Source organism: Astatotilapia calliptera, chromosome 11, assembly GCF_900246225.1.
Source record: "Astatotilapia calliptera chromosome 11, fAstCal1.2, whole genome shotgun sequence".
Classification (NCBI taxonomy): Eukaryota; Metazoa; Chordata; class Actinopteri; order Cichliformes; family Cichlidae; genus Astatotilapia; species Astatotilapia calliptera.
In genome coordinates this window covers 36,091,704-36,107,836 of record NC_039312.1, presented here as the reverse complement: position 1 = coordinate 36,107,836, position 16,133 = coordinate 36,091,704, and the positions used below count along the sequence as shown (strand labels likewise).

At 49.4% G+C, this 16,133-nt stretch overlaps 1 protein-coding gene across 2 annotated transcripts in view; it reads left to right on the top strand.

Moving 5' to 3' along the window:
- The window catches only part of LOC113031810 (atrial natriuretic peptide receptor 1-like), a 59,473-nt gene that overhangs the window by 30,589 nt on the left and 12,751 nt on the right, over nt 1–16,133 (top strand). For both annotated transcript variants that reach the window (XM_026184244.1, XM_026184245.1), the window contains 6 exons: nt 9,755–9,849; nt 9,993–10,128; nt 10,518–10,602; nt 10,840–10,957; nt 11,501–11,575; nt 15,278–15,355. In XM_026184244.1, the coding sequence (XP_026040029.1) occupies nt 9,755–9,849; nt 9,993–10,128; nt 10,518–10,602; nt 10,840–10,957; nt 11,501–11,575; nt 15,278–15,355 (587 nt within the window). The remainder of the gene's footprint in view (nt 1–9,754; nt 9,850–9,992; nt 10,129–10,517; nt 10,603–10,839; nt 10,958–11,500; nt 11,576–15,277; nt 15,356–16,133) is intronic.

Sequence of the window (16,133 nt, the reverse complement as noted above, 5' to 3'; positions counted from 1 at the left end):
CCTGCAGTATGTCAGAGACAGACCCCACATCCAGCTGTCAGTTTGCCAGAGGAACACGAACACGTAAACACACGACTGCACAAAGGCCGAACTCGGCGCCAAAACATGACGCACTCACAGGGGGGCGGGGCCACGACACATCCATCCAGCCTTCCAAACATAGGGTAGACCCTGCAATAATACATACAGAGAAAAACCCAGCAATCATATGACCCCTATGAACAAGCACTTTGGCGACAGTGGGAAGGAAAAACTCCCTTTTAACAGGAAGAAACCTCCAGCAGAACCAGGCTCAGGGAGGGGCGGGGCCATCTGCTGTGATTGGTTGGGGTGAGAGAAGGAAGACAGGATAAAGACATGCTGTGGAAGAGAGACAGAGGTTAATAACAGATATGATTCAATGCAGAGAGGTCTGTGAACACATAGTGAGTGAGAAAGGTGACTGGAAAGGAAAAACTCAATGCATCATGGGAATCCCCGGCAGCCTACGTCTATTGCAGCATAACTAAGGGAGGATTCAGGGTCACCTGGTCCAGCCCTAACTATATGCTTTAGCAAAAAGGAAAGTTTGAAGCCTGATCTTGAAAGTAGAGATAGTGTCTGTCTCCTGAATCCAAACTGAAGCTGGTTCCACAGAAGAGGGGCCTGAAAACTGAAGGCTCTGCCTCCCATTCTACTTTTAAATACTCTAGGAACAACAAGTAGGCCTGCAGTGTGAGAGCGAAGTGCTCTAATAGGGTGATACATTTATGTTATCTGGCTTCATGGATAGATAACTCTTGGTGTCATCTGCGTAGCATATCCATCCATATATCCAGTATGGATGGATATGCTACAGTAATTTTCCATTAAATGAACTGGTTTCTCGCTGTCCTTCTTCTACCACCAGTCCATCTACAGTCAGCCAACACTGTCTGCTCCACCGACTCTGATTTCCATTAAAAGTTTATGGTGCAGAGTTTGAATTTATATGATGAGTGTTGTGAAATGTTAGCTTAAAGAACAATATATCAAATACGTTTCAATGTCTTCTTGAAAAATGGCCGTCAGCCCACTTTCACACCATTTTTTCTACACCTTGAAATCTGACGGAGTGCTTGAACAAAAAATCTCAAAAGCTAAAAAAGCTCAAATTCAGGGACTTTTGACAACAACTCCAGCTGCTCTCCAGAGTCCGTATTCAAACACACACGAGTGACAGATGGTGGTTTTTTACATTCTGAGTCACATAAATTAAGAAAACTACATTTTTATTCAAATTTCATGGTAGAAGAGCAAAATCTGACAAACTGTGCCACAAAATCAAACAATCAGCAGATGATCCGATTTGAATTTTAATGTTCGATTGTTTAATTTCTTTCACAGTGTGAAGTTTTTATTAGTGAACTGAACTTTTTCAGATTTGAACTCGACAAAAGTCTTTGAGATGTTAATCTTCAAACATCGTCTCAACTTTCACAGTGAAAACGTGTCCGTGTCTGCAGATTCACAGCGCCCTGCACTCTAGGCGCTGTCTCGCTCCATGACGCAGGTTTCTCTGCAGCTTCAGAGTCTTTGATTCGTTTGCAGCGATAGTTGTTTCTTCCAGCTTCCTGTCTGCGTGACTCTGCCTTCTCTCTCTTCCACACAGCAGATTATCTACCCCTGTGCACATTCATGCTTAACGGGAGGTTACAGACCACAGCGCTCCGCAGGATGATCCGTGATCAGGCAGAATGAGCGTTACAAGAGACGGAAAAGCTGTGAATGAGACAGAAAGAAGGGGAGGGTGGCTAATAAGATCTCATCAGAGATAATCTCCATGACAAACAGGACACGAGAGGAAGGAGGCAGGCCGGCTGTGAAGACCGTGAATCGGAGTGAGAAGATCAGATTACAGCTTCCTCTCTGCTGTTTCCGCTCCATTAACTAATGGACGAACACGTCGCAGCACGTTTGAATGATCGGGAATATTACAGCAGGTCTGCAGCAGATTTAATGCAGCAGCTCGCTGAGACGGCTCTCAGGAGGAAACAGCTGGGGTCAAATTTCAGGACAGTTTATTCAGGAAAAGTTTCTAAACCTGATCTGGAAAGTTCTGGATGATCCCCGAGATGGAAAGTTTGTGAGGCTGAGGACGTACCGCCTCGTCCTCTGTCATTCCTGCAGATGAGCACAACGCTCAGTCTGTTTGCACAACCCACTGTCATTGTTGCACTGTTGTGTGTCTGGATGCTTCTGCTCTGTCTGGGGTTTTTTGCACACTTGCACTTTGTGTTGATTGTCATATTTAGCACCGTGGTCTCAGAGGAACTGCGTACGGTCCCACTGCACATGGTTGAAATGACAGTAAAGCCTCTTGACTTGATGAGGCAGCGCACTGAGGCTCTGATAATCAGCAGAGACCCTGAGGCCACAGGCCAACCCGCTGCTGCTGCTGGAGAAATGTCTAATTAACCCACCCGAGCGATCTTCCACTTTATTTGCAGCTGCTGAGTTTGTGCACTCAGTTAACGCCATCACTCAGCTGCACTACACCTTAGAAAGTGTCGGTGCTTCGCTGCACAGTAAGAACAGAGACTGAATGAAGTTCCTGCTTTACAGAGCCAGAGCTAACCCACGCTGAGCAGCATCAGCTGAACGGGTGAAAAGGTTAGAACAACCCAGCGGTTGTAGCTCTTGGGTTGGGTTGGAGTACTGAACTGCCACGTTACCCTGGGATCCAGTCCAGGTACCCAGTTCAGCTTCACAGGTGAGATTAACCTGTCTGACACCCAGTGGACCAGGATTCACAGATGTTTCCAAAAGGCTGAGGAAAATCGTCCATCCAGCTGCTAACGTGCTTCCTTTTCTTATTTTAAAAACCAGCCCCAAAAACATGTCGGTCAATGACAGCTCCCTTCTGAATGTGAGACGCGTAGCTGTCGGCGTGCTGCAGAGGATGTTGTTCGGATGCCCAATGATCTGGTTTCTCTCAGTCAGCCACACTGAGACCAGCGCGTGAACAAGGGCTGGTTTAGGCCACCAGTGTTGTAGGACTCCATGTTTCAGTTTAGTGAACACCAGAGATGGGCAGTAACGCGTTACTGTAATCTGATTACTTTTTTCAAGTAACAAGTAAAGTAAGGGATTACTATTGCAAAAACGGTAATTAGATTACCGTTACTTTCCCGTAGGAACGCTGCGTTACTGCGTTACTAAAACCGTGATTTTTTTGCGAGAATGTCTCACGACAGTGACGTAAGCGAGTGCACCGTTAGTGACAACAGCTGTGTGCAGATCAACAGTGGATCACATATCGAGTGCAGAGAGAGTATGAGCGTGCAGCGTTTAAAGCGTGGAAGTACTGACCTTACTTTGAGTTTGATTCCATAAAAAGTGACAAAAACATTAGTGTCCGCTGTGCGTGGGAAGAAAACTTCTTTTTACAGTGAAAAAACCCCTAAACTTCCAACAAGCACCGAGTAGCTACGACGTGATGGGAAACTCACAGAGAAACTCGCGGATTCTTCCACTGACCGCGGCACACCTGCACCAGGGTAAACCTCCGCCTACCCCACTCCTGCTTTACAGGTGTAAAGCACTTTGAATCACCTTGTTGTTGAATTGTGCTATAAAAATAAATTTGCCTTGCCTTGCCTAAAAAGAGACTTTTCCATTTGATTACATTTTGTATGATGGATTATGCAGAAAAAGTAGAATTGGGCTGAAAGATCTATCACTTTATCACCTATTCAGGTTGTAAATCGGGTTTTTAAAAAGTAACTAAGTAACTAAGTAATAAATTACTTTTGAAAACAAGTATTCAGTAAAGTAACAGGATTACTTTTTTGGGGGAGTAATCGGTAATTAGTTACTGATTAGTTTTTTCCAAGTACCTTGACCAACACTGGTGAACACAGCTGGCTGATGTGAAGGTGGGTCACTGTAAGGTGGGACCTTCCAGTTTGCTGGCCGGATGAATTTATTGGAAAAGGAGCTGAATGAGAGAGAAGAGTTCCTGAGGTGGGATGTAGACAGGCTCACCGGGAAACAGTAATGTTGGTGCACTGGCTGTTGGTGTCAGACTGGATAAACCTCCATTGACGGGAACAGTAACAGCTGTGAAAGCTTTGATCTGCTTTGATGTCATGGAGACAGTGTTTCCTCAGGATGCAAAGAACGAGGCCGGAGCGCACGCTCAGCTGTCCGCACGATCCCAAAAAGCTGCAAAGAAGTCAGTTTGGGTGCTGGAGATCACATGTTCCAGCAGAAACTATTCACAGCCTCACACGTGAAACCAGCGTTCACCCTGATGCCCTGTGTTGTGTGTCGATTAGCTCGGCCGCTTCCAGGAACTCCAGCCAGCAAATCCTGGATTGGAACGAACTCGAGATGCCGAGACTCCAGGCTGGATAAGCACTCCAGTGCTGAGCCTTGGGACAGCTGGTCCAGGTTTATTAAGTTAGGCTGCACGATTTTGTCTCACACTCACGCCATTCAGTCACATCAGAATCATAGAAAACGTCAACACTGATCAGAGAGGTCCATGTCCAACGTTACAGCCACGTTTCCCGCTGTTGTCAGCGCTGAAGACGGCGTCTTAGGAAGCACAGACACGTGAAGTGATGTACCCGGGGTTTGGGAACGTCAGCCACATACAGCGATGAAATACTGGAACGTATTTCAACTGTGAGCTGTGAAGCAGGGACGGGTTCAGACTCTGATCGTTTATCAGCACGTATCCATGTATAAGACAAAGCTGACGCTGTGAGGCTCCATCAGAGGTGTGAGCATCACCGCAGACGTCTTTGTGTCAAAGTAACTGAGGATAAAACATGAAGCAGGTTCTCCTGTTCTGGCTTTTTATAGCAGAGAAGCTTCAAACTCTTCTGCAGTCGATCAAAGACTGAAGCAACCTGATGCTGCTGAAGTGAAGCAGAGTCACAGAGGTTCGATCACAGCTGAGCAATCATTGAAGTCTAAATGTCTTCAGTCTGAACAGAGGTGAGGCTTTGCTGTCAGAGGCCGACAGCAGCGAGCGCAGCAGCGGAGCGTGAGCAGCAGGAGACGGAGATTTGATGGTAAAAGTCTGAGTGCACTGAGGGAGAGAGAGCTGTGCAGGAAGTAAAACAGCCAAAGTCAGAGAGAATTCATGACGACGTTTCTCAAACGTGAAGTTTGAGCTTCTTTCTGGTTCTGTCAGTTTTGGTCAGAGAGACGAAACCTGCAGAATCTGAGTGTTTCAGCCCCGACGTCTGTGGACGATCCACGCTCTGTGTCTCTGCTCTCATCTCCTGGTTGAGCTGATTCTGGAGTTTCTGATTAATTACATTTATATTTAAATCCAGGATTTAATGAATCGAGATCACTTTATTCAGACTAAAACCGATTTGAATCAGGAAATAGATTTTTAAAAGCCAGCCCTGGTGTGGACGTGGATGCGATGAAGGATAACATGACACCGCAGTCGGCTCTGTGAACATTTTAAGACTTGTTAGTTACACTAAAACACAGATTTCTCTGAAGAGGTCAGGAACAAATGTCCACACAAAGCAAACCTGCGTGGAAGATGCCTCCACCCACCCATTCATCCTCACGAGTGTCAGCATGATGCTCTGCCTCTGCCTATTTCCTTTCACACCTTCAAACCAAAGCCCTGAATGAACGAACATTTTCCTTCATTGCTGTTTGTCATTACAAAGCTGCTCTTATCCTGCTTGCTTCTTTTCTCCAGTGCCAGTTTTCACTGGTGAACACTGTATTAGTATTGCGTATGAAACGCTGAGTGCCCCTTCACCTGCACAGTCACTGACTGTCTCAGGCAGTGGTTCAGTTCTGTCAAATGAACTGGAAGTTGGTAAAGAGACAAAACGTTGTTGTGCGCCTGAGAGCTCGGGAACAGGAAGAACACGCTGAAGGACTTTAGGATGCTGTCTGTGGGTTTAAGGAGCCGGTTTTGCTCATCATTTCCTTTCAACGATCGCCTTTTTCATTGAACACAGATCCTGTGTTTCAGTGTTAAAAGCTTCATTGCTCCAGTTCAGGGCGAGCACTTCAGACGTGTCTACTCACGTTGCTTTCAGCTGGAGCCACAAATGTCTAAAGAGGCTAAAAACGAAGGCAGCTGCTGAAAGTTCAAACGTTTCTTTAAACTTTAGACGAGTTTAAAGTTCTTCTTTAAGCTTGTCTACCAGGATGTGGATGACTGTGCCAGAGGTTTCCCATCAGACCAACCTACCAACAAGAACACGACTCGCCTTAGTGCGGTGCGTCCTGAGAGCGCCACCTTTAGCTTTCACCACTCTCTTTCTGTTGTAGCGTTGTCATAGAAACGCAGAGCCATGTTTGAGCGCCGCCTGCTCAGACTGACCATACAGCTGCAGCTTTGGTTCAGAGGTGGACTTTGGTGTGAGACTGGAGCTGGTTGGACTGGATGTTGATTGGTTAGATCATTGTTTATAGTTGGACGTGGTTAATAGATATTGTTGGACATTGTTTATGAGGTATTGGCTTGTAGTTAATAATAATAATAATAATGGATACTTTATTGATCCCCATGGGGAAATTACTTGTTTTTCTCTGCATTTGACCCATTCACTCAGTGAAGCAGTGGGCAGCCACTAAGCAGGCGCCCGGGGAGCAGTGTGTAGGGACGGTACCTTGCTCAGGGGTACCTCAGGGTAGCCATTAAGTGGATTCGAACCCCCGACCTTCCGATCATGGGGCGACCACTTTACCTACTGAGCTATCCCTGCTCCTGTTGGACTCTGTGCTGTTACGATTGTCTCAGACAGTTTTCTGGCTGGTTTTTGACTGGCTGGTCACTGTTGTTGGTTTTGGCTGATGTTGGACTGGTTTAGTACTTCATACAGGGTTGGATTGTTTTGGAGCGATTCTGGGATTTTACTGGGATTACACACTGACTGTAATCCCAGTAAAAGCCGGTCAAGCAGTTTTCTTATAGTTCACAGGTGAAAGCAGAAGTCCTGGATTCAGATGAGACATTTATTATCCCGTGATCTCGTAAAGACTAACCTTCACTCGTCTGCGTTGGCCCTTCACACACACATGCACACGCAGACACACTAAGCAAGCACACAGCGATTCCTGGAAAGTAAGGCATGACCTCCCAGGAACACGTAAACTTCATGGGGTCAGTGTTAACAGCTGCAGGTGTGACTCATGTTGTGAGGACATAGATGTGTTTACATGGTCACATTCTGCGGTCCTGAGTTCCTCGTGGGGACAAACTCGTAAATCATTACATGTTAAAGTCACGGGGAGGTTAGGGTTGGTCGAGCTGAAGTTAATGTTAGATCGGATTTCCAGGAAGAAGACATGACTGTGCGTGTGTGTGGTCCACATATATTTATGATTTTTTAATAAGCTGACATTAAAACAGCAGGAAAGCTCGCTGTCCAATCAGCACGTCTCTCTAAATGTCATCCTTGGACCGCCGCTCGCCCTCCGTGGACCCGCGCCTCATTGTTACGTGACAGCCAATCGCAGCAAAGATTATGCTTCATGAACATCACTTACTCCATGTTTTTATTGTCTCGTTGTATCTACGCTGCAGCATTACTTTTATTTTCTCAGCATTACTTTATTATTGCTTATTATTTATCGATTGCTTGTATTGATCTGAGTGTGCTCTGTTAAACAATCTCAGGGGCTGCACGGCCCAGTTTAAGATAAAGAAGGATTATTTTGAACCGTAATCATGCAAAGCTGCTCACGATGGGTGTCCTTAGCTGAATGTGCTGTTCATGTTTTTGAGTTTTATTGGTTCTGTTTGTTTGAAATGTTTCTTTGTTCTTTCCTCCTGAAAGCATCAGAAATCAAAACTTTGTCTTTTGAAGTCAGCAGATAAGAACACAAGAGACCGAAACCCTGAAAGGACCCATAAAACCTCTGTGGACAATAAAAGGATCCAATAATGATTTAAAGCAGCACTTTTATAAACCAGCACCATAAAACACGTCTCACTGTGATGAATCCTTATCTTATCTTTAGATCAGAGTCTGGCTCATCGTTTCTAAGTAACACATGAAAACATCATTCTTCCAGAGCCTGAAGGTCGGAGGAAGATCGTGGTTCCAGGAAATGGCATGAGAGCTCGCGACCTCCACGCCATCATCAGCCCACAGCCTGACCTCTGCACTCCACCACCACGCATTTGTTCGCTCTGAGCTCCAAACGCTAAGTGCTGAAGGGAGGGCGGGGTTACACCCAGGGTTTACGGGCATGTGATCGATTAGCGCCATCGTTTCCCTGCGTGGCTTTTGCACATACAGGAGCTAAGGTGTGGGTGTGACAGCTGTTGTGGCTTTAACCCTGTGAGTTCAAAGGTCGGGGTCATGACCCCCGAACCCGCTCCATGGCTTCTCAGTCTGGTGTAAATTTAAAAACAAATTGTAGTTGGTGTTTCTCAGCTTCTGTGATAGTGTTCACGTCTGAGTGTGGGTCCCCTCCGCCCCGGCGTCCCGGAGTACCAGCCGAGACGTCATGGAGATGATGGAGAGCCTCACAGTCGTGCTGAGTGTCATTTACCTCTGTTTTAGTCCCTTTGATCTGTTGCTTCCTCCATGCTCGACCTCTACAACCAATCAGCTCCCTCCTAAACTCTAATGGCTTTGTTTCTATGGCGATGGTTCATCTGGGTGGTTAGCGCCACTCAGCCCCTCTTCAGCGTGCACACTCGCTCTCCTCCTGCTGATTGTCTGTAATTAACGTCTCCTGTCTGTGTGACTGTTTTCATGCACGACCTCCTCTCTCCTCAGTCTTTGCTTCCTGTTGTGTTTCCTGCTGTCACGTGTTGGATTTTGGGGGACGGATCGTTCGTATGAACTCATGCACCTCTTCGCTCTGTTCTCCAGCTGAACATCGATAACCTCACCAGTGTTAATAAGACCATTTTATCAGGTAACCTGTACCTGCCTGTTGGGCTGTCCTGCTGCCAGCTGTGCCGGTTCTGGAAGCTGAAACCTGAGAAGTTTGAAACGTCTGTAAAGTCCAATTATTAACACCAATAAAAATAATAATGATAATAACATATATGTTACTCAGTGCTGTCGTCTGCACACGGAGGCCTGCTGCTCGAGCTTTCTGTTTGTCGGTCATCTCTGCAGCTGTCGGGCATTTCATTTGGATCTTGGACTTTTATGTTTTTCCCTCCTGCAGCTGGGACCCGTTCAGATTGTTAGAGTGTGGTTTCAGTGAGGTTCTGGTCTGTTCCACTTCGCTTTCATCTGTTCCTCTGTCAGTTTAGACTCCTAGCATAAAAAAACAGAACCTTCACTAACGGACGAGCTTCCTCTTCCTGTCCATCAAGTGTTAACTTAATTACTTCCACGCCTGGTTTTGCTTTTTTCTTCATCACTAACAGCCCAGGAAAAGCAGCTGAAGAGAGAAGCCTATCAGGGGGTCGGACATATTTGTAGTTTTTAGTCTGTAGTTTGTAGTTAGTGTCAGATTTATGCTTAAAAGATGAAAGTTTTCATGAAGGATGAACTGAGTGTTTATTGATGACAGCTGCTCAGAGGCTGGTTAAAAAACAATGATGATGGCGATGGTGTTGGTGGTGATGAAGGTGATGGTTTTGGTGGTGTTGATGGTGGTGAAATAGAATTCCCTTAGGCGGTGCAGCAGGTGGATGGTGGTGTGAGATGCACTCAGGTTAATGATGTGAATTATGTGAAACTCTTGAAGTCGTTCTTCCATTGTTTGATCGCGAACAGCTTTAACCTTCAGACGAGGAGACGCTTCACCTGTGTACCTGTGTGCTTCTCCTCAGGTGTGACAGGGCTGCTCCACCTGGATGACAGTGGGGACCGAGAGACCGACTTTGCTCTGTGGGACATTGTAGACACCAACAGCACCACCTTCCAGGTGAACACACTAAACACAGACACAACAGAAACGTGCTGGTTGTGTCCTCGCAGGCTCCGACTCATAAACATAAACTAGAGTAACGAATGTTAGAACGTCTGCGCGAATCCCGGGACGTTAACCACACCTCCTCCTCCTCGCAGATCGCTATGGTGTACAGCACCACTGAGGAGCATCTGACCGTCATACCTGGAACACACCTGTACTGGCTGGGCGGAGCCCCTCCCCCTGATTTTCCTGTCTGTGGCTTCAAGAACGACAACCAAGTCTGTCTCGCAAGTCAGTATGCCAAAGATCAGTCTGAGGTCAAAGTTCATATGCACTGGTTCTTATGAGCACTCAAAGCACCTCATTCACACACACACACACGTAAGTGCTTCCTATCTAGCATTCACACTCCGATGGATACATCAAGAATGGGATCGAACCAACAACCTTCACGATTAGTAGGTGACCTGTGCTACCAACTGAGCTACAGCCCAGATCAGGAAGAACTCGTTTTAAAAATGTGTGGTCCTGATGGACCTGTTGGTCCTCATGGTCCTCGTGGTCCTGATGGTCCTTGTGGTCCTCATGGTCCTCATGGTCCTAATGGTTCTGGTTCTGAATCGTGAGATCACATAGTGTGTCTGTGGGTTAATAACAGTCTCCTCCTCTCTCTCTGTCAGAGACCATCACCATCTACCAGATGGTCTCCATCGTGGTCATCTTCTTCTTCATCTTGATCCTGACCATCGCCATCTTCATCTACAGGTGAGAGCTGCTGCAGTTCCACCACCTGGTCATGTGAGGGCAGTAGCATGTGGAGTGATCGTGCTACATCACCACACGATCAGGTTCTTTGGTGCGCTCAGAGAAGAATGATTTAGAATGAGTTGGTACTACTGAGCGTGTGCGAACTGTAATCAGACAGACTGTGTCTGACCGTCTTTGAGCTTCACCTGGAGGAAGATGAAGGTGAGTCACTGAGGAAGAGTGTTTGTGCTGCAGGAGGATGAAGCTGGAGAAGGAGCTGGTAGCTCAGCTCTGGAGGATCTCCTGGGACGACATCCAGATGAGCGACCTGAACAAGGTGCTGCGGAGCGGCAGCAAGCTCACACTGTCACTGGTAAGTGCGCGCACACTCCCACGCAGTGACGCTGGATAAAGGTTTGAGGTGTACGTAAGGCTTTTGATGACAGGCGTTCTAATCGAAGGTAGATGTAAAGAAAGATGTGCGTCGAGCTCAGGTCGCCGTTACGTTTTAGACTAAACTGTGGAACAGAAAATAACGAGGCCTGAAATCAGCTCCGAGGAAACTCCCAGAATTCTTCTCGCTGTCTGTAAATCCGACAGACGCCTTCACAGTGAAAACACACTCCCACGAGCAGTTTATTAGGAACACCTGCACCATCTTTGATGTTGGAAAGGTGAAGAGATGGGAAAGGTGAGGGCGGCACATTACTGGATGAGAGTCCAGGCTGTACCTAATATTCTGCTCTAGAGACGTGTCAGGGACACATGAGTGTTAGGAACAGCTCCAGGGAGCAGATGAGTTTGCACACGTGCTCCTAATAAAGTGCCGAGTGAGCGTACACGTCACCATGGTAATCCTTGGTGTGACGAGGAAGATGATGAAGGTCACACTGACGCTGAGCGTGTTTGTTTCCAGAGAGGCTCAAACTACGGCTCCCTGATGACCGGAGACGGGAATCTGCAGATCTTTGCAAAGACCGGATACCACAAGGTGAGTGTGTCCTCGCCCTCCTCATCTTCCTCATCCTCCTCACCTTCCTCATCTTCCTCACCCTCCTCATCTTCCTCACCCTCCTCAACCTCCTCACCCTCCTCATCTTCCTCACCCTCCTCATCTTCCTCAACCTCCTCGCCCTCCTCATCTTCCTCGCCCTCCTCATCTTCCTCAACCTCCTCACCCTCCTCATCTTCCTCATCTTCCTCACCCCCTCGCCCTCCTCATCCTCCTCACCCTCCTCATCTTCCTCAACCTCCTCACCCTCCTCATCTTCCTCATCCTCCTCACCCTCCTCATCTTCCTCAACCTCCTCGCCCTCCTCATCTTCCTCGCCCTCCTCATCTTCATCTTCCTCGCCCTCCTCACCCTCCTCACCCCCCTCATCTTCCTCAACCTCCTCACCCTCCTCATCTTCCTCACCCCCTCATCTTCCTCAACCTCCTCGCCCTCCTCATCTTCCTCACCCTCCTCATCTTCCTCAGCCTCCTCGCCCTCCTCATCTTCCTCACCCTCTTCGCCCTCCTCACCCCCTCGCCCTCCCCACCCTCCTCATCTTCCTCACCCCCTCCTCATCTTCCTCAGCCTCCTCGCCCTCCTCATCTTCCTCAGCCTCCTCGCCCTTCTCATCTTCCTCAGCCTCCTCACCCTCCTCAGCCTCCTCATCCTCCTCAGCCTCCACAACCTCATCTTCCTCAACCTCCTCGCCCTCCTCAGCCTCCTCATCCTCCTCAGCCTCCTCGCCCTTCTCATCTTCCTCAGCCTCCTCACCCTCCTCAGCCTCCTCATCCTCCTCAGCCTCCACAACCTCATCTTCCTCAACCTCCTCAGCCTCCTCACCCTCCTCAGCCTCCTCATCCTCCTCAGCCTCCACAACCTCATCTTCCTCAGCCTCCTCGCCCTCCTCATCTTCCTCAGCCTCCTCACCCTCCTCAGCCTCCTCATCCTCCTCAGCCTCCACAACCTCATCTTCCTCAACCTCCTCGCCCTCCTCAGCCTCCTCATCTTCCTCAGCCTCCTCGCCCTTCTCATCTTCCTCAGCCTCCTCACCCTCCTCAGCCTCCTCATCCTCCTCAGCCTCCACAACCTCATCTTCCTCAACCTCCTCAGCCTCCTCACCCTCCTCAGCCTCCTCATCCTCCTCAGCCTCCACAACCTCATCTTCCTCAACCTCCTCGCCGTCCTCATCTTCCTCACCCTCTTCGCCCTCCTCAGCCTCCACAACCTCATCTTCCTCAACCTCCTCGCCCTCCTCACCCCCCTCCTCAACCTCCTCGCCCTCCTCATCTTCCTCACCCCCCTCCTCAACCTCCTCGCCCTCCTCATCTTCCTCAGCCTCCTCGCCCTCCTCATCTTCCTCAGCCTCCTCGCCCTCCTCATCTTCCTCAGCCTCCTCGCCCTCCTCATCTTCCTCACCCCCCCATCTTCCTCACCCTCTTCGCCCTCCTCAGCCTCCACAACCTCATCTTCCTCAACCTCCTCGCCCTCCTCACCCCCCTCCTCACCCCCTCGCCCTCCTCACCCCCCTCCTCACCCCCTCGCCCTCCTCATCTTCCTCAGCCTCCTCGCCCTCCTCATCTTCCTCACCCTCTTCGCCCTCCTCACACCCTCGCCCTCCTCAGCCTCCACAACCTCATCTTCCTCATCTTCCTCAACCTCCTCGCCCTCCTCAACCCCTTGCCCTCCTCACCCCCCTCATCTTCCTCACCCTCTTCGCCCTCCTCACCCCCTTGCCCTCCTCAGCCTCCACAACCTCATCTTCCTCAGCCTCCTCTTCCTCAGCCTCCTCGCCCTCCTCATCTTCCTCGCCCTCCTCAGCCTCCTCATCTTCCTCAGCCTCCTCATCTTTCTCAGCCTCCTCATCTTCCTCAGCCTCTTCGCCCTCCTCATCTTCCTCACCCCCCTCATCTTCCTCACCCTCTTCGCCCTCCTCACCCCCTCGCCCTCCTCAGCCTCCACAACCTCATCTTCCTCATCCTCCTCGCCCTCCTCATCTTCCTCAGCCTCCTCGCCCTCCTCATCTTCCTCAGCCTCCTCGCCCTCCTCATCTTCCTCAGCCTCCTCGCCCTCCTCATCCTCCTCGCCCTCCTCATCTTCCTCACCCCCCTCATCTTCCTCACCCCCCTCATCTTCCTCACCCTCTTCGCCCTCCTCAGCCTCCACAACCTCATCTTCCTCAACCTCCTCGCCCTCCTCACCCCCCTCCTCACCCCCTCGCCCTCTTCGCCCTCCTCATCTGGCGAGGAGGGCGAAGAGGGCGAGGGGGTGAGGAGGCTGAGGAAGAGGAGGGCGGTGAGGAGGCTGAGGAAGAGGAGGGGGGTGAGGAGGCTGAGGAAGAGGAGTTAATCAGCCGTGCTCTGCCGTTCAGCGTGGACTCACCAGGGGGAGGGTCAGTGACCTCCTGCTCCCAGTCCGATAAAAAGGGGAGGCTGCGTCAGGAGGAAGAACAGCACAAAACTGCGGTGCTGCAGAAGAATATGTGGGTGGTGCAGGATGTGGGTGGGAACAGAGACGCGTGAAGTGGGTGGAGATGAGTGTCAGGGCTGCAGGGGTGAAAGAAAGGTTTGAAGATGGCGGCGAGAGCTGCTGCGAGGGATGGTTGGAGACGGTGGAGCCCGAGGTGGCGGTGTTCACCTTCATGACCCGCTGCAGGACCAACACGTGAAAGGGCCGGCCTCGTCCAGGTGCATCATGGGACTGTGATGTCCTGCTGTTTCATATTCAAACACTCTTACAGACTCTGCAGAGCGGCGCTGATTTCAACAGTGAGCGCCCCCCGCCATGGCGGCAGTGCAGCTGTGGGAGGAGCCAGTGGTGATGCATGCGCTGATAAGGATTCAGGTGGGAACACCTGGAGCTTAGTCTGCTCCGAGGAAGCCGCCCTCCTCCTCCAATCAGCCGAGTGCCGTTTTCACCGCACTCATCAGTCACCACTTTGAAAGGTCAGAGGTCGTTGATTATTTCTTCAGGTCTTAATGATGCCGCAGGTGGAAAAGCTCGTTATGAAGACAGGAGCCCTCCAATCACAGAGTTGCTAGTCTGCATCAGTATTTTATCCTGATTTGTTCTAGAACCACATAAACCAGATCAGAGATGCCGATCTGAGGTCCAGGAGGGGGCGATGCCTCTGAAGCCTGATTGGACCGAAGTCTATGTGGCGATGATCCTCCATGTTCTATCCTCATGGGTTTCTGGTCTCGGTCGCTGTTTCAGGTCTGACTGAAGAAAACAGGAAGTTCATGTTGGAGCAGAAGCAGGAAGCAGGGCGAGGGCTACCTGTGATCGATAAGAGCGCAGACGTGTGTCATGGTAACATGGCGAACGAGGCTTTAACAATGTCGTTGTACATGAACAATGAAAATAAAGATTATTCAATTGTGTTTAAAGGGGGAGGAGCTAAAAGCTGCTTGTTTCAGACAGCACACGAGCTGAGACACAGGATCAGACAAAGAAGGATTATTTCTGACAAAGATCATGTAAAGCTGCTCTAACAGTGCAGAAGGGAAAAAAGCTGGAAATGAGCAGAACACCTTCACCTTCACATGCAGCTCCTCCCGTGTCAGGTTAGCTAAACAGCTAACGAGCACGATGAGAACAGGAGGGAGCGACGAGAACGAAGTGAGGCGTCTGCATCATGTCACGTGTCACTGAAGGTCGCTGTTGTTGACTTTTGGTATGTTGCTCTTTGTTTTCTTCCAGGGGAACATCGTGGCCATCAAATACATCAACAAGAAACGCATCGAGCTCAACAGGAAGGTGCTGTTTGAGCTCAAACACGTGAGTGTCTGACACGTCACACGTGACCATTAGCACCGGCTAAGCTAACAGCTCAGAGTGGCTAAGCGAACGGGAACATTTACTGTCTGCTTCCTGTTCAGGACCAGGCTCACCAGTACAGTACAGCAGCCAGCATGAGCTGCTCCCAGCAGGGTCAGTGCAGCTACAGTGGGGCCTTCATCATCCAAACATCCATTCATTTATTTCTCCCAGTTTACCCAGTTCAGGGTAAACATGGTTCGGTCATTTTAATCCATACACTGCACACATTCAAGAAAATGTAATATTCAGCTAATTAAAAACAGATGATCTGTGTCACATGTTCTCAGGCCACACGTGGTTCCACGGTCAACTTCCTGTTATTCTTCTCCAGACTTGAGCTTCTGGATTTACATCACTGATGTAACGACCTGAACGATGTTCGGGTCAGGGTAATTCTAGGCTTCATGGTCTGGACCTGGACCTGGTCTGAGGAGGTCTAATGGGCAACGCTGTGAAATGTCCCTTCAGTCCAGGGGTCTCAAACTCGTGGCCCAGTGGCCACTTGCGGCCCACGTCAGCCCTGCTTGTATGTTGATGTGAAGAAATCTAAAGCAGTTTGGCTTTTCTGTCGGAGAGGGTTTGTTTGTTGTTGCGTGAAATGTTAAAATAATTTCTCAAAATGATTGAATATGAAACCAACATGAGCAGAGAGCACAAACGTGAGGCTGTGTCAGCTCGGTGACACGGGCACACTGACGTCTTTATTTTGTTACATATGAACACAGCGCTGCCACGT